The 23,711-nt window shown below is 35.1% G+C and overlaps 1 protein-coding gene across 1 annotated transcript in view; it reads right to left on the bottom strand.

Moving 5' to 3' along the window:
• The window catches only part of RFX7 (regulatory factor X7), a 149,415-nt gene that overhangs the window by 88,695 nt on the left and 37,009 nt on the right, over positions 1-23,711 (bottom strand). The window contains exon 2 of the mRNA XM_030878763.2: positions 8,140-8,173. Coding sequence (XP_030734623.1) covers positions 8,140-8,173 — 34 coding nt within the window. The remainder of the gene's footprint in view (positions 1-8,139; positions 8,174-23,711) is intronic.

Below are 23,711 nucleotides of genomic sequence, written 5' to 3'. Positions count from 1 at the left end.
TTTAGCAATGAGAGGTCATGGTATCCTTGATAAACACAAGTTTCAGAGGAGACTGAATTCAATCAACACTTTGACTAAGCCTTGACTTTCTTCTTTCAAAAGAAAGAGGACAGGGTGGTAGCTAAAGAAGGGTTGTGTGTTTCGGAAGGATTGTTTTTTAGATGGAAAAAAATTAAGCACTGAACTCTTAATGGGAAAAGGTCAGTAGAAAATGAGAGCATAAAAGAACAGGAGGAAGAGAATAAATGAATTCAGAGACAGGAAGAGATGGTATCCAGGGCCTAGAAGGAGGAGATCAACCTTCAGATAGGCAGAAAGATATTTCTTCTGTTGGGAGGAAGGGAAGGAAGACATGGTACAGAAGTGAGGAACTACTGAGTTGGGAATACGAAGTGGTTTTACTTTTGTGGGATACCTACACTGCATCTTCCTACTTCCTCAGAGAAGTATGAGGTGAGATCGTCTGCTGACAACAGAAGTGACTTTAGGAACTTTAGCTAAAGAAGCTTAAGTTAAAAAGAGCACATTTGTTGTCCATTTTCTGAAAACAGAGTTGTATATTCTACTGTCATTGGATGGAATGTTCTTAGCGAAAAAAATAAATGAGATGATTCTGTCTGAAGGCAACTTTTGAACTGTGGTATAGGAGTAGGAACCCAAGCAGTTCAGTTTCTGAGATCAGTGTCTGAGAAGGCAAAGTACCAAAAGGAAGGAAGACACAGAAATATCTTCAAAATCTATACAAATCCCTACGTAGATTTGGAATCTACTGCTGAGTATTAAACTATATATGGGTAGAGGAAAACTCCATGAGGCTGGGAAAAGAACTACCAGGGAACTGTAACTGACTGTGACATGTTCAAATTCCAGTCAGACAGCACTGAGATCTCAGTCAACACCCAAGGAATGCAGTATAGACACTAGAGTGGTAACATTCTAGTGTAAAAGCTGAACTCTAAAGTCTAGCTATTCTAGACTTGCCACAACAGAGCTGAAACACAGCCTCAAAAGGATCAAACTAATCTGCAAGTAGTTTAGCTGCCAGCCAAAGAAAAACTGCAATACATTTTAAAGAAAGAGAACAAAATCTAGACATTCTAAATAAATACTAAACTAAAAATTACTAGATGTGGAAAGAAGCAGAAAAACGTGATCCCATAATTGCAACAAAAACTCAGTAAATAAAAAGATACTTAGAGATAATATAACTAGCAAACAAGGACTTTAAAATAGCTATTATAAACATGCCCAAGGATAAAACAAGGAAAGAAACGGAGGATATATATATAAAAAAAATAACCAAGTGAAATTTCTAGAACTTAAAAAATGCAAGGTCTAAAATGGGTAATTCACTGAATAGAATTATAGCAGATTAGACACTTTAAGAAGATTAAGGAATGTGATAATAATAATAATAATAAAGAAATATAAAGTATCCAAAATGAAGCAAAAAGAGAAAAAAATAAACATAGCCTTAGTGTCCCGTGGAAAATTACTAAGGAATGCAATGCAGGCATAGTTTGAATCCCAAGATGGAAGGGGGCAAAGAAGAGTATTTGAATGGCTGGAAATTTTTGAAAGTTGATGAAAAATCATAAGCCCACAGGTTTGAGGAAGCTCAGTAAACCACAAGCAGGACAAAAACAAAGAAAACCATACTAAGGTTATAAAATTGCTAAAAACCACTAATAAATAATCTTAAAGGAAGCCAGAGAAAAAAACAACACATTACACACAGGAAAACAAGTTAAGAATGACAACAAACTTCTCAATGGAGTCTATGCAAACCACAAGAAAACGGACCTACATTGCAAAAATGCTGAAAGAAAAAGTATCTAGAATTCTATACCCAGTGAAAATACCCTTTGTAAATGAAGGGAAATTAAAGACCTTTTTCAGATAAGCTAAAACTGGGAGAATTAATCAACAGGAGACCTACACTACAAGAAGATAAAGAGCAAAATGGTATACATACATTCAACCAATCACAAGACAAAACTTGTCAAACTGGTTAAGAGACAAGCATATGATGTCAACAACAACAACAACAAAACACTTTAACTACAAAGACTCAGATTGCTTAGAAGTAAAAGGACGAAAAAAGATATGCCACACAAACACTAATTATAAGAACGATGGAGGGGCTATGGTGATATCAGACAAAGCAGACTTGAAAGCAACAAATGATACCAGAGTTAAAAATATCATAATAAAAGAATCAATTCATGAAGAATACATAAAAATCCTAAAAATTTATGCTCCTATTAACAGCTTCAATACATGAAGCAAAACCTGACAAGATCAGAGAAAAAAAATTCACAATCACAAATATGAGATTTTAGGCATCCCTCTCAATAAGTGAAATAAGTGAAAAAAAAAATCAGTAAGGATAAATATGTCTTGAAAAACAATAACCAACTGATATATACATATATCAGTTTATATATCTATATATAAATATATATAGAGAGAGAGAGCACGCAGTCCATCCAATAACACTAGAATATACATTCTTTTCAAGTACACATGAAACATTCATGAAGATATACCATAAACAAGATTCACTAAACACTCAACTATTTGGAAACTGATCAGTCTATATCTAAGTGTTCCATGGGTACAGGAATAAATCAGAATGGAAAATAGACAAAAAATTTAATTGAAAGATAAAACACAACATAATTTATGGAACGTAGCTAAACCAATGCTTAGAGGATAATTTGCAGCATTAAATGCTTACAATGAAAAGAAAAAAAAGTTTAAAATTTCCTTCCTATTTACAAAGTAACAAAATTATTTAATATAATTAATTTTATTTATAAAATTTTTAAAACTCTAGCTAAATTGATCAAGAAAAAAGAAGACACAAATGGCCATTATCAGAAATTAAAGGAAACTGCTACAAATCCTACAGATAGGAAAGGATGATAAGGGAATATTATGAACATTACACTAACAAATTCACTAACATAGGAAACATGAACAAATTCCTTGAAAGACACAAACACCAAAACTGCGTGAAGAAAAAAATTTAAGAATTTAATAACCTTAAAATAATTAAAGAAACTGATTTCATAACTAACACCTTTTCCACAGATAGTTTCACTAGTGACCTCTACCATAAACATTTAAAGAAGAGGGAATTCCCTGGCAGTCCAGTGGTTAGGACTTTGCGCTCTCACTGCCGAGGGTCCAGGTGAGGGCCTGGGTTCAATCCCTGGTCGGGGAACTAAGATCTCACAAGCCGTGCAGTGTGGCCAAAAGAAAAAAACAACCAAACATTTAAAGAAGAAATAATATTAATTTTAAATAAATCCCTTCAAAAAATAAAGGAAAAACACTTCCAAACTCATTTCATGAGCCAACATTACCCAGAGAGCAAAAACAAAAAGACATTATAAGAAAACAGCAGATCAAAAGTCCTGATTAACACAGACAATAGTCTTTAAAAAAACAGCAAATCCAATGTAGCAATATATAATAGTATAACACAACATACGGAAATATATGCACCATATGGAGTTTACCAGGGGAATGCAAAGATGGTTGATTTTGGAAAAACCCTCAGTGTAATTCACCTTTTTAACAGAATCATGTAGAAGTACCATGTGATTATTTCAGTAAGTGCAGAAAAATCATTTGATAAAATCCAACATGTATTTTTGATAAAAATCCTCTTAGCAAAATAGGAACAGAAGGGAACATGTTCAACTTGAAAAGAGCATTCATAAAAAAGCTAATGCTAACATCACATTGTAAGGCGAATGAATAAACGGCTTTCTCCTAAGACTGAGAACAGGGAAGTAAATCCAATTCTCACCATTTCTATTCAACATTGAACTGAAGGTCCTAGCTGTGAATAAGGTGAGAAAAATGAATAAGTAGACATTTAGACTGAAATGGAATTAAACTTTTCTTTATTCATGGATAATATGATTGATTTGGTAGAAAATCCAAAAAACTCTACGTCTCATATGAGAATTTAGTAAGTATGCATACTCACAAGGTCAATATAAATATTAGCAACAAAACATTGGATAACAAACACTTTTTTTTTTTTTTTTGTGGTACGCGGGCCTGTCACTGTTGTGGCCTCTCCCGCTGCGGAGCACAGGCTCCGGAGGCGTCGGCCCAGCGGCCATGGCTCACGGGCCCAGCTGCTCCGCGGCATGTGGGATCTTCCTGGACCGGGGCACGAACCCGTGTCCCCTGCATCGGCAGGCGGACTCTCAACCACTGCGCCACCAGAGAAGCCCACAAACACTTTTTAATGCCGTTTGTGATAACATCCAAAATCTTAAAATATCTAGGAATAATTTAAGCAAAACACATACAAGATCTATACACAGAAAACTAGAAAACACTGCTGAGAGAAATTATAGAAGAATCCACTAATATGGAGATATACTATGCTTATGGATTAGAAAACTTGTCATTAGGATGTCCACTGGCCCCAAATCTATCAATAAATTCACTGTAATCACAAACAAATCCCAGTAGACTTTTTTGTTGAAAGAAATTGACAAGGTTATTCTGAAATTTGTATGGAAATGCCAAAACCAATTTGAATTATCACACTACCTGATGTCAAGACTTTTGACAAAGCTACTGTAAACAAGACAGTGTGGTGATGTCATAAAGAAAGAGATAGCAATTGATGGAAAAAAGAGACTCTAGCCAAAGACCCACGCATAATGGTTTTTGATATAGGAAGTGATTGGGGAAGGGTAGACTTTTCAATAAGTGATGCTGGAACAACTGGATATCTATCCATACAGTAAAAAATAAACACTGAAGTTCACCTTATACCAAACAGAAAATTTAAATCAAAATGGTTCACAGACCTAACAGAAAAAGCTAAAACTATAAAACTTCTTGAAGAAAACATGATAAAATCTATGTGAGAAAGCTGAGCTATCTAGAACAAATGAAATGAATAGCCAGCAAATCCTTCCCTCAAAATAACTCTAAAATGATGAAAAATTGTCAAAAAGAATGATTTTAGGGCTTTGGAAACTGATGAAAGGCAACAAACTGAGAAGTCTTTGGTCATTAAAAACTGCTGAACTTCAGGTATTAACTGCGAGAGTCTGTTTTACTCTTGCTTGGAGCTTCTCCCATGACCTATCCCACATGGATGAGGCTGACTGTGTGTAAACATAAAAAGGAAACCATGATGAAAAGGAATGAAATAATAGGGAATCTTAATAAAAATAGAGAAACTAGAACACAGGGAAAAATAATCAGAAAAAAAGAAACAAAGCCCCAGAGACTAGAGTGATAAAATCAATAATTTCAACAGCAGTGTAATGGCAGCTTTCTATGGAGAGGGGAATCCAAGGGACAGAAAAAGTATTTGAAGAAATAATGGCTGAAAACTTCCCAAATCAAATCAATCTACAGATGCAAACTCAGCAAACCCAAAGTAGGATAAACACAAAGTGATCCACACCTACATATATAGTCACACTGTTGAAAGCAAGAGTAGGTGGGTGAGTGAACAAACAGTGAATGAATTTATGAATGAATCTTGATAGCAATAAGAGAAAAATAACTCATCATGTACCATAAAACAACATGATTAATGACTGACTTCTCATCAGAAACAATGAAGGCCAAAGGAGGAAAACTATCCTTCAAAACTGAAAGTAAAATAAAGACATTCACAGATAAATACTGATCAAGAGAATTCATTATGAGCAAACCTGCCTTGTAAGAAATACTAAAGGAAATCCTTTAGACCAAAGGAAATTATCCTTAATTCCTCTTTGTTTCTCCCTTCACATTCAATACGTCAGCAAGCAAGGCCTACTGGCTTTATATCGAAAATATGCCTTGAATTCATCTATTTTTTCCCCATCTTCCACTGTCATCATCCGAGCAAGAGTCTTATCACTTGGACTTTTCCAATAGCCTAACTGGCTTTCCTGCTCCTACTCTCATCCCCCTACAAGCCCATTTTCCAACAACAGCTAAGGTATTAAAAAACAAAAAAACAAACAAAAAAGCTAGATCATACTATTTTCTTACTTAAAACCTTTTAATTGGCTTTCCACTCACTTAGAAGAAAATACATACTATTTGCCATAGCTAAATAAGCCCTATCTAGACTTTTCTCCTATCATCCTCTCCTCCTTTCATAAGTTCCAGCATACTGGGTTCTTTGTATTCTTCAAACATCCCAGACTCATTTCTGCTTCAGAATTTTTGTACTTTCTGTTCCCTCTGCCTAGTATGTGTCACTGGCAGATCTTCACACAAGACTGGCTTCCTATTATTCAGGTCTTCTCTCAAATGTCATTTCCTCAGAGACTTTTCCTAATCACCCAATCTGAGGTTATCCTACCCACCATCAGTTGTCTCCTGTTGCCTTTAAAAATTCTGTAATAGTATTTATGGCTACCTGAAGTTATAATGTTTACTTATTTTACCATTCATTTAATGTCTACTTCACTCAATAAAATGTAAGATTCATGAAGACAGAGAGCTTACTATCTTGTTCATCAAATACATATAAGTTTAAAACTTATGCTAAAATATAAACACTTCTGAACTCTTGAAAGATTAAAAAAACCCTTTTTGTTCTTATTTAGTATTTTATAAATGCCATATTTAATAAATTATAGTAGTCTTCTGTCTCAATTTTCTCAATGAAAAGAAAAAATTGAATAATTCTCCAACATTATCTCAGATACTGAAAAAAAAAAAAAGGGCAGGAGGTCTTAGATAGCAACTGTATCTGTCTTGTTTACCACTGTATTCTGACACCCAGACAGGGTCTAGCACAGAGTAATTATGCAATAGTTACTGAGTGATAGATATAAACAATGAGACTCCAGAGATGGGAGATTCAGAAAATGCTCTGGGGGTTGGGGGTAAGGTCGCCCAATCCATCCCCAATCACCACCTCCCTAGATCTTAAGAGCACTATTAAATCTATTTCAACAGACTGAATTTCTTGAGGGCAAGGCAACATGTCCTTTTAATGTTGTATCCCTTATACCTAGCATGCGCTCAATAATTATTTTTTGAAGTAAATGCAAGAGCATCAGTTTCTTCATTTGTAAAAGGGAAGTAACAAGATTATCTGCTTCAGAGGGTTACTGTGGGAAAAAAAAAGATAATAAAGGTAAGTGAAAAAAAGGGGAAAACATCCCCACAAAGTCCTCTTTCTTAACTATTAGGTTAGAAAGGCATAGGAGAACTGATCAAGTTACCTGTTCTCCTATGAAGTACTGTTATCTACTCACCTACCTAGAAACTAACAATAATATCATAAGCTAATAAGATCCCATACTATTTCAGCACCAGACACTACAGACACTTACTCCCTAACAAAAAAATGTTAGCTTATAGTGAAGACCTGAACCTGAATAAGAAAGTTCTGATATCACAAATATAGAAAGAGGACTAACTACAGTGACATTTTGGGGAATCTAACAGTGCAGAATCAGTGAATATTCTAGAGCCTAGGGAACATTCCATTAATATACACTTCCATGAAAGAAGTCAGTACTATTCCAGTAGTCTCAGTAGCTGCATACTTCTTCCCTCATATGTTTAAGAGAAGATCTACGGAACTAAAAACACAATCTAAATTTAAACTATTTTTGTGGCTTTAACGCCTGAAGGCCAGCAATCCAAACATAAAAAGTATATTATAGCAACAAAAACCAACCCATAAAGTATTTTAAAAAGCTATCATTTAAACAAGTTCTTATAGTCTGCAAGTCAAACCTGAATGTAAACTATTATTGTGGCTTTAATTCCTGAAGTCTAGCAACGCAAATACAAAAAATACACTATCACAACAAAACTTAACCCATCAAACATCTTGAATTTTTTCTTTAACAAATCCTTTAAGAGTTATTAGAAAAGAAAAATAAACATTCACTTTATTAAATGCTGAAGTGATCTTTAGTAAAAGCCAGTAAGTTTCAAAAACATGCAATTATTACTGATGAGATATAGGAAAGTATCTAGACAGCACATAGCCAGTTCACCCCTAGGGTTGTAATTAAATGTCAAATTTTATTCACTTAAATTGAGTTTTACTTAAAATAAATACTCAAAAATGTATTTTATATAGTGGGAAAAGCCTTATAACAAAAGAACTTTAAGGTTAGTTATTTTACTTACCAAAATGCAGTCCACTTTAGATTGTATAGTTTTGCTAAAAGAAAAAGAAAGTTAAATTAATAAGACTGATAAATTTATTAAATGTTCAAAGCATTTTCAAACAGACATGGTAATTCGTTATCTGTACTATGAAAAAAATAAGCAAAAGTTCTTAAGATTAGGCATCATACCCTAAAACTGCATGTTTCACAAAGCAAAACAAGTCTGCTTCCCACTCATTGTACTAAATTCAATCCTAAAGCATGATCAGAATATTTTCTGAGTTCACTGCTACAGTCACCCTATTGCTGATATGTTCTATCTTTGTAAAAGATGTTTTTGAACAAAGTTTGTTTCTAGTGATACATAAAAGTGCAGATGTATTATTACACATAGAAATAGAACACAGGGTTTACAATGAATTATGATTTTTATTCTATGCCTGCCACTCTGGACAATGATTTGTTTAGCATTTAAAAGCCATAATGGTGTAACATTATCTGTATTTCTAAAGACTTATTACAAAGTAGATTCTCTCGAGGACTTCCCTGGCAGCCCAGTGGTTAAGACTCCTTGTTTCCACTGCAGGGGACGCGGGTTCCATCCCTGGTTGCGGAACTAAGAGCCTGCATGCCGCATGGCACAGCCAAAAAAAAAAAAAAAGTAGATTCTCTTCCCCTCCTCTCTTTCTCCCCCTCTCTCATGCACACACACACACACACACACACACACAGAATCCATAGACATAAAAGTAATAATAAAGATTAGCTAATATGGTAATAAGTTGGAGAGAAAGACTGTATTTAGAAATAACACAAAAAGCCACTATATAAAAATTTAACTGAACTATTGAATATAAGTGAACAATTAATATATAATATAAATGAAGCTGGTATAAAATAACTGAACTATAATTTGGATTTTAAAATATCAAAGTGCAAATGCAATGAAATCATGCAAAAGTTCAAAGACAGTTTATATACTATCTTGAATAGATGTTACAAACCAAATTATTTTCCATAAAAGGTTCTAGAGCCAAATAAATGAAAAAAAAAGTGGTTATTTACCTTTGTATATAGCTATACAGTTAATCTATAGAGTAAGTAAAAATAAGTATTTAAATCACAATTCAGTTAATTCAATCAGTAACCTCAAAACTTTACACCTGTACTTGAATTTCAAATTTCATTATTTAAAGAACAAAGTATGACTGGATTAAGCTCAACTGCAAAATTCACAATGACTAAAAGGAAAAAGTCAATGATACCTCTAGGTAAGAGGAACTGAAATCCCCTCCTTACCATCCCACAGAAGATCTTTAGAAGTTTAAAATCTTTGGAGATTGTGTGTATAGCTTCTCACTCATTAGCAGCTAAAGTGTGCTGTTTTTCCCTCTTCTTAATAACTCCCACAGTTTCCCTGAGATAAGAAGGTAATCTACAGATTAAGAATTGATGCTAAAAAGTAATATATCAAAAATACAACCGGGACTTCCCTGGTGGTCCAGTGGTTAAGAATCTGCCTTCCAATGCAGGGCGCTCCGGTTCGATCCCTGGTCGGGGAACTAAGATCTCACATGTCACGGGGCAACTAAGCCCACGTGCAACTACTGAGCCTGCATGCCCCAACTAGATAGAAGCCCGCATGCCACAACTAGAGAAAAGACTGAGCCCACGTGCCACAACTAGAGACAAGTCTGAGTGCTACAACTAGAAAGAAGCCCACACGTCGATCCCGCGTGCGGCAACTAAGACCCGACACAGCCAAAAAAAAAAACCAAAACAACCATTTCTCACCACCTTGGTCTAAACCATTATCATTTCTTTTCAAAACTGTTATAATAACCTTCTATCTGGTCTCCCTGCTTCTATCTTTACACCCCCACCACCTACCTTGTGGGCTATTCTCAACCAAGTAGCCAGAGTGATACCGTCCACCACATTAGTCCTACGCTCCAAGGTTCTTGTCACGGCCAACAAAGCCCTGTATGATCCAGCCCTCTGCTATTTTTCTAATCTCATCTCATATTAGTCTACTCCTCATTCATTCAGCTCCTGCCACGCTGCCCTCCATGCTGCTTCTCAAGGCAGGAGTAGGGCCTTGCACTGGCTTTTTTGGTCAGCATCTAAGAATCTTCTCCCATATAACTTATCTGTTCACTTTCCTCATGACTTTGCTCAATATTATCTTTCACAGACACTTCTTCCCTGACTACTTCCTCATGTAAAATACTCTCCATCACGCTCTAGCCCTCTTATCCTGTTTTAAATTTCATTACTGCACTTACCACCATTTAATATTTTTATTAATTTATTTGTTTACTGGCTATCTTCCTTGTCTAGAATTTAAACTCTATGACAGCAGGATTCATCTGTTTTGCTCACTGCTGTATTACCATTTGGCATATGTTAGATGTTCAATAAAATCTGTTGAATAAATGAATGACTTTAGTCCCCCATATAAAGACAACTCTTTGGGACCACTTAAGAAAGCGTTTTCAGAGAAATTAATATGAACTTGAAAATGTGATTATTTTAAAAACAATAGATCTAAATATATTCCCCTTCTACGAGAAACTGACTGCTCTACAGGATATGTAAAGAGGATGACTGTGACTTCCTATCACAAACAAACAAGTTGGTAAATCTCTGAAAAGAATATGTAAAAGACGGCCTTTTAAAGAATAAACTTATAAAGTAAAATGGGAACACATCTAAATCTAGCCCTTCCTACTTAACACAAACATGATAGAGGGATATAGAAGACATTTAAGTCCCCTTTGTTCTTCTGTCCAGTCTCACACCCTCCCCTACCTTCCCAAACACAACCATCATTAATCTGATGTATAACCTTCCCAGGTGGTATTTCAATACCTGTATTAGATCTACAAGCAACATACACTATTGCTCCACGAAGCTTTTAAGTGTTTATATAAATGCCATTACATTGTACATATTCTGCAAATGTCCTTTTCACTCAACCCTGTTTTTGAGATCTTTCCATGTTGACACACTTAGATGAAGTCCATTTATTTCAACTGCTCAAAGTATTCCATTGAATGAATGTATCAAATTTATTCATCCATTCCTCTATTGAAAGCCAATTATGTACTTTTCAGTTTTTCTACAAACAATGCTGCAATAATGTCTTTGCACATGTCTCCTGGTATACACAATCAAAAATTTCTCAGTTATAAGTCTAAAAGTTGATTTTCTAGGATTCATGGATGTATCTTTTCAGTTTTATTATGTATTACAGAATTCCTTTCGCAAGCACTTGTATACATTCATACTTCCATCAGCAGTATATGTAGTCCCTATTTTCCTGTCAACTTCCACGAAAAAAAAATGTATATACATATGCCATTTATATATGATACATATATTATGCTGACATATATTAAAAACTTACTATTCTAATGGGTATGAAAAACTCTTTGCCATTATCCCAATTACTAGCATTGTTGTATACCTTTTCACCTGCTTTTTGACCACATGGGTTCTCCTCCATAAACTGTTGGTTCTTGGCTTTTGCCCATTTTTAAGTGGAGTTGATGATTTCTAACTAAATTGTAGTCGTTCTTAATATACTCTGGATACTAATCTTTTGCTTGTTACATATACTTAAGTTTGTTAGTGGTACATTTTAATAACTTACTAAAGTTTAAATTTTTGACTTAGTAAAATTTATTAATTTTTTTCCTTTATGACCTGTGTTTTTTGTCATAAGAAATCCTATCTAGCTAAGGTTTTAAAGACATTCTATATTTCATTCTAAAATTTCTGAAGGTAGCTTTTTTGTTTTTGATCTTTATTTTAATCAGAATTTATTCTTGTTTGGTATCTGGCAAACCACTTGTTCTCTATTTTATTATGTCAAGTTTACATATATGTTTGAATCTGTTTCCAGCTTTTTTTCAGTTTTATTATTAATCTACTTGTCTATACTTAAGCCAACACCACACTTTGAATTTGTATGACACTCCTTAACCATTTTCGGAACAGCCTTGAGAATTCTTGGACCTCTAATTTCCAGGTGAGCTTTTTGTTTTTCCAACTCAACGAAAGTCCTAAGAGTTTTATTGAACTGCACTGATGTTGTAGATTGAACTGGGGGAGCTGACTGATAATTTGAATTTATTCTTGTCTGTTCTTTAAGAATGTCATGTAATTTTCTCTATATCTTTTGTTACAGAGTACTAGGTAGCTTGTAGATGGTATTGTAAACTGTATCTCTTTTTTCTTAATATGTTTTCTAATTGGCTTTTGCTAATGTGCATGCTGATGTGCAGAAAAACTATTGGTATTCTATGCTGACCTTATATCCAGCAGCCTTCCTGAACTCTTATCTGTTCTAATAGTATGTAGATTCTCTTGTTGATAATAATTTCACTTACAATTAATGAAAATATTTTTTTTCCTTTCCAATCTTTAGGCCTCCCCCCACCCCCACACCCCGCTTCTTATCTAATTACTTTGGCTAAAATCTCTCATCTAAAGGTGAAGAGTAGCAGTGATAGCAGACATCCTTGTTTCCAAATTTTGTTTCAAAAATTTAACATAATGTATCGTAATATTCCATTTACTGGATGTTTTACAATTTCCTAAAATATTCTTTGAATAATGGATGCTTTGACTGAACTAAAATAAAATAATGCTTCAATATTGTAATGTTCTGCTTTGAAATGACAAGCTAACTTACATCAGAGTAACCTTCCCACCCTTAACAATTATATACTGTGGATAAAATATAAAAACAAACATTAAAATATAAAAACAAACAAGACCAAAAACAGGTGGCAACTGGAGGGAAGTCATCCTTAAAAGAAGGAACTGCACCAGGTAGGAGCTGTATTTATAGGGCTGTTGCCTGATAGCACTCATCTGCCCACACAGCAACAATCACTCAGGACGGAAGCAGAAATCTGCCTTCTTGCTAGCTGAGGAGCCACAGGACAAAGTCTAGGGCTGCCAGAGCCACTGTAAAATAAAGATGAATCCCAGAAAGGAAAATGTCACAAAATTTCTGTATAAACTATGCCCAAATATTTGGATGACCTTCATTTGGGAAGACTCCAAGGTTACCAGCAAAAAGCAATAGCTGGAAGGTGTAAAGATGTGAGTTGAGACTTTTGTTGTTACTTAACACAAAAGAGATAATGTTAGAGTTTGAATCCAGCCCTGTTAACTGGCAACCAGGATAAAAAAAATTAACACTCATCAGAGAAAAATAACAGAATCCAAAGTCTACAACATATCACTCACAATACCCATTACACAAGCAAAATTTACCAGAACAAAGGAAAAAGAGACCCAGAGTCAAGAAAAAAAAGCAGCTCAAAGAAACCAAATCCTGAATGACCTAGACATCAGAATTAGCAGATGAAGACTTCAAAGCAAGTATTACAAACACATTCAAGTATTTAAAGGAAAATATGGTCATAATAAATGTACACCTGGGAGGAATCTCAGCTGAGAGACGGAACCAAAATGAAAGAACCAAATGGAAATTCTAGAAGTAAAAAGGACAATATCTGAAATGAAAAATTCATTGGATTACCTTAAAGGAGATCAGCTACAGCAGAAAAGGGGACACTAAACCAGTAAATAAATCAATACATTTTACTGATTCTAAAGGAGCAAGAAAAAGATCTTCAAAATAATAAACAGAGCTTCAGAAATTCATAGTACAATATCAAGTAGTCTAATTATGTACCACTGGAGAAGATAATGAGACAGAAAAATATCTGATAATGGCCAGAATTTCCCCAAATTTTGCAAAAAACACAAACTTACATATCCAAAGAAGCTCAGCAAATGACTGGGAAAGAGCATATATGGACTCTGTAATATACTGTAATATACCCATTTCCCCTTTTCAGGAAAGAAGGACTCTGTCCCCCACACCTGCTGGGAGTGCTTCCAGCAGAAAGCCCTCAGCTGTCAGTCCCCTATGGGGATACCTATACTGAAGAAAACTTCACTCCCTAAGGTCATATCTCCTTCCAGGGACAGCCCACATCCAGAGGCTGGTCAACATGGGGGTAATAAAGGCCCAGATCTTTGTCTTAACTTGAACATCTCTGATGGGCCACTGTAGCTTCAGAACTCTCTGCACTGCAGCTTACCTTTCTCTCTGCTTCCCTCCAATCCATTCCTTTCATAGATGTGAGTATCCTTAATAAAGTGGTTCTTAAAATGTGATTCTTGGACTAGCAACACCTGGGACTAGTTAGAAATGCAAATTTGTAAGTCCCACTTCAGGCCTACTGAATGAGAAAGCAGAAGCCCCATCCATCTGCAAAGACCTTCCTGTCAGCTTTTTGTGCCTCACTCTTAAATTCACTCAGATGGGTGTACAATTGGGAAAAATCTCTAATATGGAAGACAGAACATTCCCCTTATAAAGGGGGCATGAAACCGTCACTTGGAAGGAAGAAGACCATGAAAGAAGGAAAAAAATTTTAATCCTCACAAAGGTAAAAACCAAAAACTGGGTACTATATTACTATATATAAAAAAAAAAGTCACTAAAAAGTGGTGTCTTAGAAATTAAAACTATTGGGCTAAATTTTTCCTGTTTGCCCTTTCAGATCCAATTCCCATCCTCTGCAAAAGGAGGTTGGCCTTTATGCATTGTATCTATATGACTTCCTTCCCTTTTGGTTTCCAGTGGGCTGATATTAGTCACGAGAAGGAGGTGAGAGAGCAAAAGAGAGAGGAGGTATTTACCGCACTTGGCTTTTCTCTCTGACAAGGCAATAAGTTAGTGGTTGGGGGACTGTGGTTCTTCTTAGCTAGTCTTGTAAGACCTTTTTGACTCATTAAACTATGAGCATTAAAACTTCAATCAAAAATGAACCTTAAATATATAAAATTTAAATTAAAAAATATCAAAGCTATCAAACAAGAAATGAGATTATCTATGAATATATTTGGGATTATAATTATTTTTTCACCATTATTTCAACTCATTAAGTTTAAGAAAACTTCTTCAGCAGCAGGAAAAATATGCACAAAGATACGATCATCGCTCGATAATGAACCACTGATGCACATTTGAACCTGCACTTAAGTGTTCTTCATTTTTATTTTTGAATAAAAATGTATTTTTATTCAAAATGTATTTTGTTAATTTTATCCACAAATAGCTTATGTTCAAATAATATATATTTAACATTAATATTTTTATAAGGTTTTTGACATTTTCTGAATTGTTGATAATTGATAATATTTGATATGCATTAAACTTTTGGTCTCACTTATTTTTTTAAAAATCGTTATTTTGTAAACATTTTAATTAAATAGTATCAACCTGGTATTTTGGTATTAGATAAAAACAAAATATCAGGATGATAATTTTGCTGTGCTATTGTAATTACAAAGTTTATGAAACATGACAATCATTCATCTTCTAAATCTTTTAGTTCAACCTTCGCATATCAAGTCAGATCACCACAATGTTATAAAGTAAAGCTTAATCCTAGACCAATGGAGTAAGAAAAAGGGGAAAACACACCAGCAAGGAGAGCATATAAAAACTTATGGAAGAGGGGTACAGTTTGAGAAAGCATATTTTGTTTTCCCTAAATCAAATTACAGAGTGAAGCTGGGGAAAACTTTCTTACCCAGTAGGACTACACAAAAGAGAGTAAATTGAAGAAGCACATGTTTGAAAAACAAAAACAAATAACTTAATCTAAGCCTACTTTACCTCAAAGAAACACTTCACAAAAATACCCTGTAACATTTCCTTTCTTCAGACTTAAAATATGATACAATAACTAAATTAACAGTCATGGGCCAAACACACATGGTATGTAATAAATACACTGTAAGTAAAAGGATGCGTGAAAGAACACTTAGAGACTTCTCTTGCTAAAAACATTTCAGAACCTGCTTCCCCACTTTAAACAAGTTGTTTCTAAACTATTTGTTTAATGCAAATAATATCATTCTAAGAGACTCCCACTCATCTCTTCCAACACCAGTTTGGCCTCCATCCAAAAGTTCAGTACTACTTCTAAATTTATTTGGACTCCCCAAGTTTGAATTCAGACTCACAATTCCTATATTCTTGATTCAAAATTCCTGTGTTGCAGAAATAGAGATCTGTGAACACTAGATACAAGACTTCACCCACAGAAAATCTGAGGTAGCAGAGTGCCGTGTAATATATCAACCGTAAGAACCTTTTGCATTCTAGTCTTACCAGGACCAATCAAACTCTTACATTCTTCTCTTGTAAAATACTTCTGTTAAAATATATTAAGACTTCAGATCGTTTTTGTGGATTACAACTCAGCTCACAATCCAACATATAAAACGAATTTTAACCTTACACTTGTCGATAATGAATGTGAAGCATTTACTTTTAGTTTGCTCAAATGAGAACAAATAAAATTTTACATTAAAAAATAACCACAGTAATAGTGGCTAATTCTATAAAGGTTAAAAGGTGTAGCCAGAAAAATATAAAAAATTTTATATTTTTTATAGTGATAAAAAAATCCCACTATCCAGACATTTTGATTCAATTACTTAGAGTGTCATCTTAAATATAACTGGGATCTGTTGGTGAGAATGTGGAGAAATTGGAACGATTATACACTACTGGTGGGAATTTAAGATGGTAGACTTGCTGTGGAAAACAGGTTGGCGTTTCCTCAAAAAGTTAAACACAGAATTACCATAAAATCCAGCAATTCTACTCCTAGGTATATACCCAAAGAAATGAAAACAGCTATGCCAACAAAAACCTGTATATAAATATTCACAGATGCACTATTCACAAGAGCCAAAAGGTGAAAACAACCCAAATGTCCATCAATGGATGAACGAATAAACAAAATGCAATACAGCCACACAATGGGATTATTTAGCCACAAAAAGGAATTAAGTAATGACATGTGCTAAACATGGATGAATCTTAAAAATTTTGTGCTAAGAGAAGGCAGACACAAAAGGTCACATATTATATGATTTCATATATATAAAATACCCACAATACAGATTGGTGTTTGCCAGGGGCTGAGACGACAGGAGAATGAGAAGTGACTGCTTAATGCATATGGGGCTTCATTTTGGGGTAATGACAAAAATTCTGGACCTAGACAGAGGTGTTGGTTACACAACACTGTGAATGTACTAAATACCAGTGAATTGTACACTTTTTATTTATTTTTAATTTATTTTTGGCTGCGTTGGGCCTTTGTTGCTGCATGCAGGCTTTCTCTAGTTGTGTTGAGCAGGGGCTACTCTTCGTTGTGGTGTGTGGGCTTCTCACTGTGGTGGCTTCTCTTGTTGTGGAGCGAAGGCTCTAGGCGCGGGCTGCAGTAGTTGCAGCATGTGGGCTCAGTAGTTGCAGCACACAGGCTTAGTTGCTCTGCAGCCTGTGGGATCTTCCCAGACTAGGGATCGAATCCATGTCCCCTGCATTGGCAGGAGGATTCTTAACCACTGCGCCACCAGGGAAGTCCCTGAACTGTACACTTCAAATGGTTAATTTTATGTTACGTAAATTTTACCTCAGTGAAAAACAAATAATTGTTATCATAAAACAAAGAAAAATTCATTTTGATGCTACCGGTGACTAATCAAGAAAGTACTGTTTATTTTTATAACCCAAAATGCTTTAAAAATAGTTACTGTTTCACAGTTCTTATCTGCTTTTATGAACCTTCAGGTGATCTGCTTTGAAAGGAAATTAGCCTGTAGACCAACATTTCTCAATGGGCCATTGACATTTATTGGCATCCTTCTTTACAAGTTTGTCCTATACATTACAGGATGTTTTGCATTACTAGATGCTGCCCACTAAGTGTCAAGAGACATTATAACAACCAAAAATGCCCCACCTACTATCATACATACCTAGTTAAGAGCCACTGCTCTAGACTGTAGAGAATAAAGTCATATATATGCTATGTGTTGAGTCACATATGAGATGTTCCCTAACATGCCCAACACAATGCTCCACAAATGAGTCACTTCAAAAGTTCAAACTTCTTCAGGTATGAAAAGTGAACTTCTTGCTTTCTACAAAGGACACGGGAATATCTTGTTTTATTGCATTTTGCTTTTTTGCTCTCCACAAACAATGCATTTTTTATAAATTGAAGGTTGATGAGAAACCCTGCATCAAGCAAATCTACAGGTGCCATTTTTCCAGCAGCATTTGCTCACTTCATGTCTCTTTGTCATATTTTGGTAATTCTTGCAATATTTCAAACTTTTTCATTATTATTATACCTGTTATGGTGAACTGTGATCTTTGATGTCACTATTATAACTGTTTGGAGGCACCATGAACTGAGCCCATATAAGATGGCAAAATTAATCAATAAATGTTGTGTGAGTTCTGATTGCTCCACTGACCAGCCAATCCCCCATCTCTCACCCTTTCCTCAGGCTTCCCTATTCCCTAAGACACAACAATATTGAAATTAGGCCAATAAATAACCCTACAATGGCCTCTACATGTTTAAGTGAAAGGAAGAGTCATATGTCCCTCACTTAATATCAAAAGCTAAACATGATTAAACTAAGTGAGGAAGACATGTAGAGAGCTGAGACAGGCCCAAAGCTAGGCCTCTTGCACCAGTCAGCCAAGTTGCAAATGCAAAGGAAAGTTCTGGAAGGAAATTAAAAGTGCTACTCTGGTGAACACATGAATGATAGGACAGCAAAACAGCCTTATTGCTGATACGGAGACAGTCTGAATGGTCTGGAAAGAAGATCCAACTAGTCACAACATTCCCTTTGGCCAAAGCCTAATCCAGAGCAAGGCCCTAACTCTCTGCAATTCGATGAAGGAGAAGAAAAGTTTGAAGCTAGCAGAAGTTGGCTCATGAGGTTCCAGGAAAGAAGCCACCTTCATAACATGTAAGTGCAAGGTGAAGCAGCAAATGCTGATGTAGAAGCTGCAGCAAGTTATCCAGAAGATCTAGCTAAGATCAATAATGAAGGTGGCTACACTAAACAACAGATTTTCAGCGTAGACAAAAAAGCTTTATACTGGAAGAAGATGCCATCTAAGACTTTCATAGCTAGAGAGGAGAAGTCAATGCCTGGCTTCAAAGCTTCAAAGGACAGGCTGACTCTCTTGTTAGGGGCTAATGCAGCTGGTGACTTTAAGTTGAAGCCAATGCTCATTTTACCACTAAGAAAATCCTAGGGCCCTTAAGAATTATGCGAAATCTACTCAGCCTAGATGGAATCACGTCTGTTTATAGCACGGTTTATTGAATATCTATGCTCAAAAAAAAAAAAAAAAAGATACCTTTCGAAATACTACTGCTTATCGATAATATACCTGGTCATCCAAGAGCTCTGATGGAAATGTACAACAAAATTAATGTTGCTTTCACACCTGCTAACACAACCATTTTGCAGCCCATGATCAGGACTTATTTTGACTTTCATGTCTTATTCTTTAAGAGATACATTTTGTAAGGCTATAGCTGCCACAGACAGTGATTCCTCTGATGAACCTGGGCAAAGTAAATCGAAAACCTTCTGGAAAGGATTTACCACTCTAGATTCCATTCATGATTCGAGTTGGAAGAAGTTGATTCCAACCTTCACGGATGACTTTGAGGGGTTCAAAACATCAGTGGAGGAAGTAAATGCAGAGGTGGTAGAAATAGCAAAAGAGAACCAGCATTAGAAGTGGAGCCTGAAGATGTGACCAAATTGCTGGAATCTCGTGAGAAAACTTGAATGGATGAGGAGTGGCTTCTTATGGATGAGCAAGGAAAGTGGCTTCTTGAGATGGAATCTATTTCTGGTAAAGATGCTGTGAAGATTGTTGAAATAACATCAAAGGATTTATAATATTACATAAACTTAGTTGATAAAGCAGTGGCAGGGTTTGGGAGGACTGACTTCAATTTTTAAAGAAGTTCTACTATAGGTAATATGCTATCAGACAGCACTGCATGCTACAGAGAAATCAGTCTTGGAAGGAAGAGTCAATCGATGTGGCTAACTTTACTGCAATTTTAAGAATTGCCACAGCCACCCCAAACTTCAGCAACCACCACCCTGATCAGTCAGCAGCATCGACATCAAGGCAAGACCCTCACCAGCAAAATCATTATGACCCACTGAAAGCTTAGGTGATGGTTAGAATTTTTTAGCAATAAAGTGTTTTTAAATTAAGGTAGGTACATTGCTTTTTTTTTTAGACACAATGCTATTGGACACTTAATGAACTACAGTATATTGTAAACATAACTCTTATATGCACTAGGAAACCAAAAAATCCATGCCACTCACTTTATTCTGATATTCACTTTATTGCAGTGGTCTGGAATCGAATCTGTAATATCTCCAAGGTATGCCTGTATTATAAACGTTTGTTAATTTTATCATAAAATTCATTTTGTTGCTCTGAACATAAAAACTAATTTCAACCAGAATTAACTCTTGTCACTACTCTATAACTTTTGCCTATGATTTAATTACTGATTATATTATTAAAATTAACTTTTCAACTTAGTGACATTATTCCATTCACTAATATTTTCTTTTCTCTTATTATTTTTTAAATTATCAAGTTGCAGGAATATAGCAAAGTTACAAAGAATATTAATAACACTCATGTACCTGCCAACCAGTTTGAACAAATCTGAACATTACGCCTTTGTTCCCTTAAGGAAGAAAACTTTACGGATAAAACTGAAGTTGCTATGGTCCTTTTGCAATTGCATTTCACCATTCCTTTCTCAGTGGTGAGAACTATCCAGAAGTTGCTGTTTACCATTCCCATAAATGTTGAGATTTTTACTACAGATGTTGAGTTTACTCATAAACTATATAAAGCAGTTTTGTTTACTTTATAGACATGGAAGGAAATTATAAATATATATATATTTTATATATATAATATATAAAATATATATATAATACATATATTATATATAAAATATATATATTATATAAACTTATATATATTTATTATAATTTTGTTAAATTATAAATTAAATTACTTTATAGACATGGAGTTATGATGCATATTATCACTCTATCTTTTTTTTTCCTTTTACCTAATAGGCTTTAGAAGTTTATCTGCTTTGATTCATTCTAGTTTATCCATTTTTAACTGTTACATAGTGTGATGGGTTGCACTGTATCTCTCCCACCCCAAAATTCATATGTTGAAGTCCTAACCCTCAGTACCTCAGAATGTGACCTTATTTGGGGATAGGGTCTTTATAGGGGCAATCAAGTCAAAATGTTAATCAGTATTTGAGGGACGTTAATCCAATATGACTGGTGTGTTTATAAAAAAGGGAAAGGTGAACACAGAGAAATACATAGAGGGAAGATAATGTGAAGAGACATAAGGGGAGGGCCACCTACAAGCCAAGGAGAATGCCCTGTAAAAGAGATCCTTCCCTCATACCCCTCAGAAGGAATCAACCCTGCTGAAACCTTGATCTTGGACTTCTAGCCTCCAGAGGTATGAGAAAATTATTTCCTGTTGTTTAAGCTACCTCATCTGTGGTACTTGGTTGTGGCAGCCCTAGCAAAGTAATACATATAGTATCCCATTATTTGAACATACCACTTTTTATTTATACCTTCTCTCACTGAAGGACTTTTATGGTATTTCCAGCTCTATTTTTGAAACACACAATATTGCAACAAACATGTGGCACACAGATCTTACTATACACACTGCCAAGACTTTTCCTCAGATAGACACATACAGAAACATACATAGACAAACCTTGCAGGGGAATTCTGGAATGTTGATCTTCAACTTTCTAATTATTGCTAAACTGCCTTCAAAGTACACTCCATGAACTGTGCATAAGAATGATTTCTCCCTATCCTCTCCAAAATGTGGTAATGACAGACTTTTGCCAATCTCATGTGTGTGAAATATTTTGTTGTTTTAATATGCATTCCCCTATTAGTGAGGCTGAACATCTTTACATGTTTAATGACCATTAATCTTTCAACTGTGAACTACCTACTCATATCCTTTACACATTTTTCTATTTGGTTATTTGCCAATATTATATATATGTATTACTTAGAGGAGCCCACTTATACTTTGGATACTAATCCTTTGCCAATTATTTGAATTACATATATCTTCTCCCCAGCTGCAACTTGTTTTTCGTTTTATGGCATTCATTGTTTTACAGAAAGTTTTTATTTTAATATAGTCAAATTTATTAGTATTTTTCTTCATGAGAAGTGTTTTTGGTGTCTTAAGTCTTCCTTTAAAAAATAAAGTCTTCCTTATCATGAGGCCACAGAGGTTTTTTTTTTTTAATGTTTGCTTTTCACATTTAAGGGGTTAAATCTCCCTGGATTCTGCATGTGATATAAGCTTTTTTTCTTTCATATAGATAACTAAAGGTCCCAGCAGTCCCCCCTTTCCCTTAAAGATAAGGCCTATGTCTTATTAATCTGTTTCTTAAAATCACTTTTCCTGGTGCATATTAGGCAGTTATAAATGTGTGATCAATAAAAGGAGGAATAGAGGGAAGAAAAGGGAAAGAAAGGAAGGCAAGGTAGGGATGGGAGTGTGGGGAAAAGTATTCAGATCATAGTCCTTGGTGCAAACTAAATATCAGACCCATACAAGTCAAAAGGTATTAAAACAGATTCAGAGGTGGTCTGCAGGAAGATGACTTTCCAGAACTCTTGAAAGTTAAAGGCAAAGATATTACTCATGTGTAACTGATACTGACTCTGCTTTTTCTCTCCCAGGATGAGAATATGGCCTTCCTTGTGTTGAATTGGTTCAAAAATCCAGAAAACTGTGATGTTGTAAGCATCACTTGATTGTTACATCAAGTCTTTGCAGAATGTTCATCGAAGCCTAAGTATAAAGGGCAAAGATATACCAAGAATTCGATATAATAACTCTAGCTGAATTTTTCCTGTAGGAAAGGTGGCTATATGTACCACAGGAAGCCTAGAGAGATTGGAAAAGCTGTTAAGAGGTAAGCTGTATTTATTACTATTCAGAAGTCATGTGGCTTCTACATCCTTAACTAAATAATACAGGAACAATCAACAGGTGGGTGAATAGTCTCCTCCCAACCATTCTTAACCTGAAAGTCAAATGGGGGCGGGGGAAAACAGAAAACAAAGAAAAGAATGAGACCTAGAATGACTTTTGTCTCAGTGGCCCTCAACAGAAAAACAGCTCCCTCGAGTAACATTATGGTATCTAGTTCAGTATAGTATAAGAAGTATGTTCCATAAGAGTGAAAGGGAATATTCTTGCTGAAATACTGAACCATGTCTGCATATTGAACCATATATACATCTAACCACCACTATACAGGAAAAAGAGGGGAAGAAAAATATGCTAAATAGCACCATGGGAATGAAACCAGCAAAACCCAGACTGTGGGAAAATCCCGAGAACAAATGATCCAGCTTCTTCAACAAATACAAAAACTACAAGAAAAAATTTAGAAGAACATCTACAGATTAAGAGATTATCAACCAACAGCAGTGTATGGATGCTGATTCAGACAAACTGTAAAGGAAAAAATAAAACAAAATGAGATGTGGAAATTTGAGCACTGACTGTATGCTTGCAAATATTAAGGAATCACTATT

Source organism: Globicephala melas, chromosome 2 (genome assembly GCF_963455315.2).
Source record: "Globicephala melas chromosome 2, mGloMel1.2, whole genome shotgun sequence".
NCBI lineage: Eukaryota > Metazoa > Chordata > Mammalia > Artiodactyla > Delphinidae > Globicephala > Globicephala melas.
Note: the sequence above shows the minus strand (reverse complement) of the source record. Positions and strands in the feature narration are given on the sequence as shown.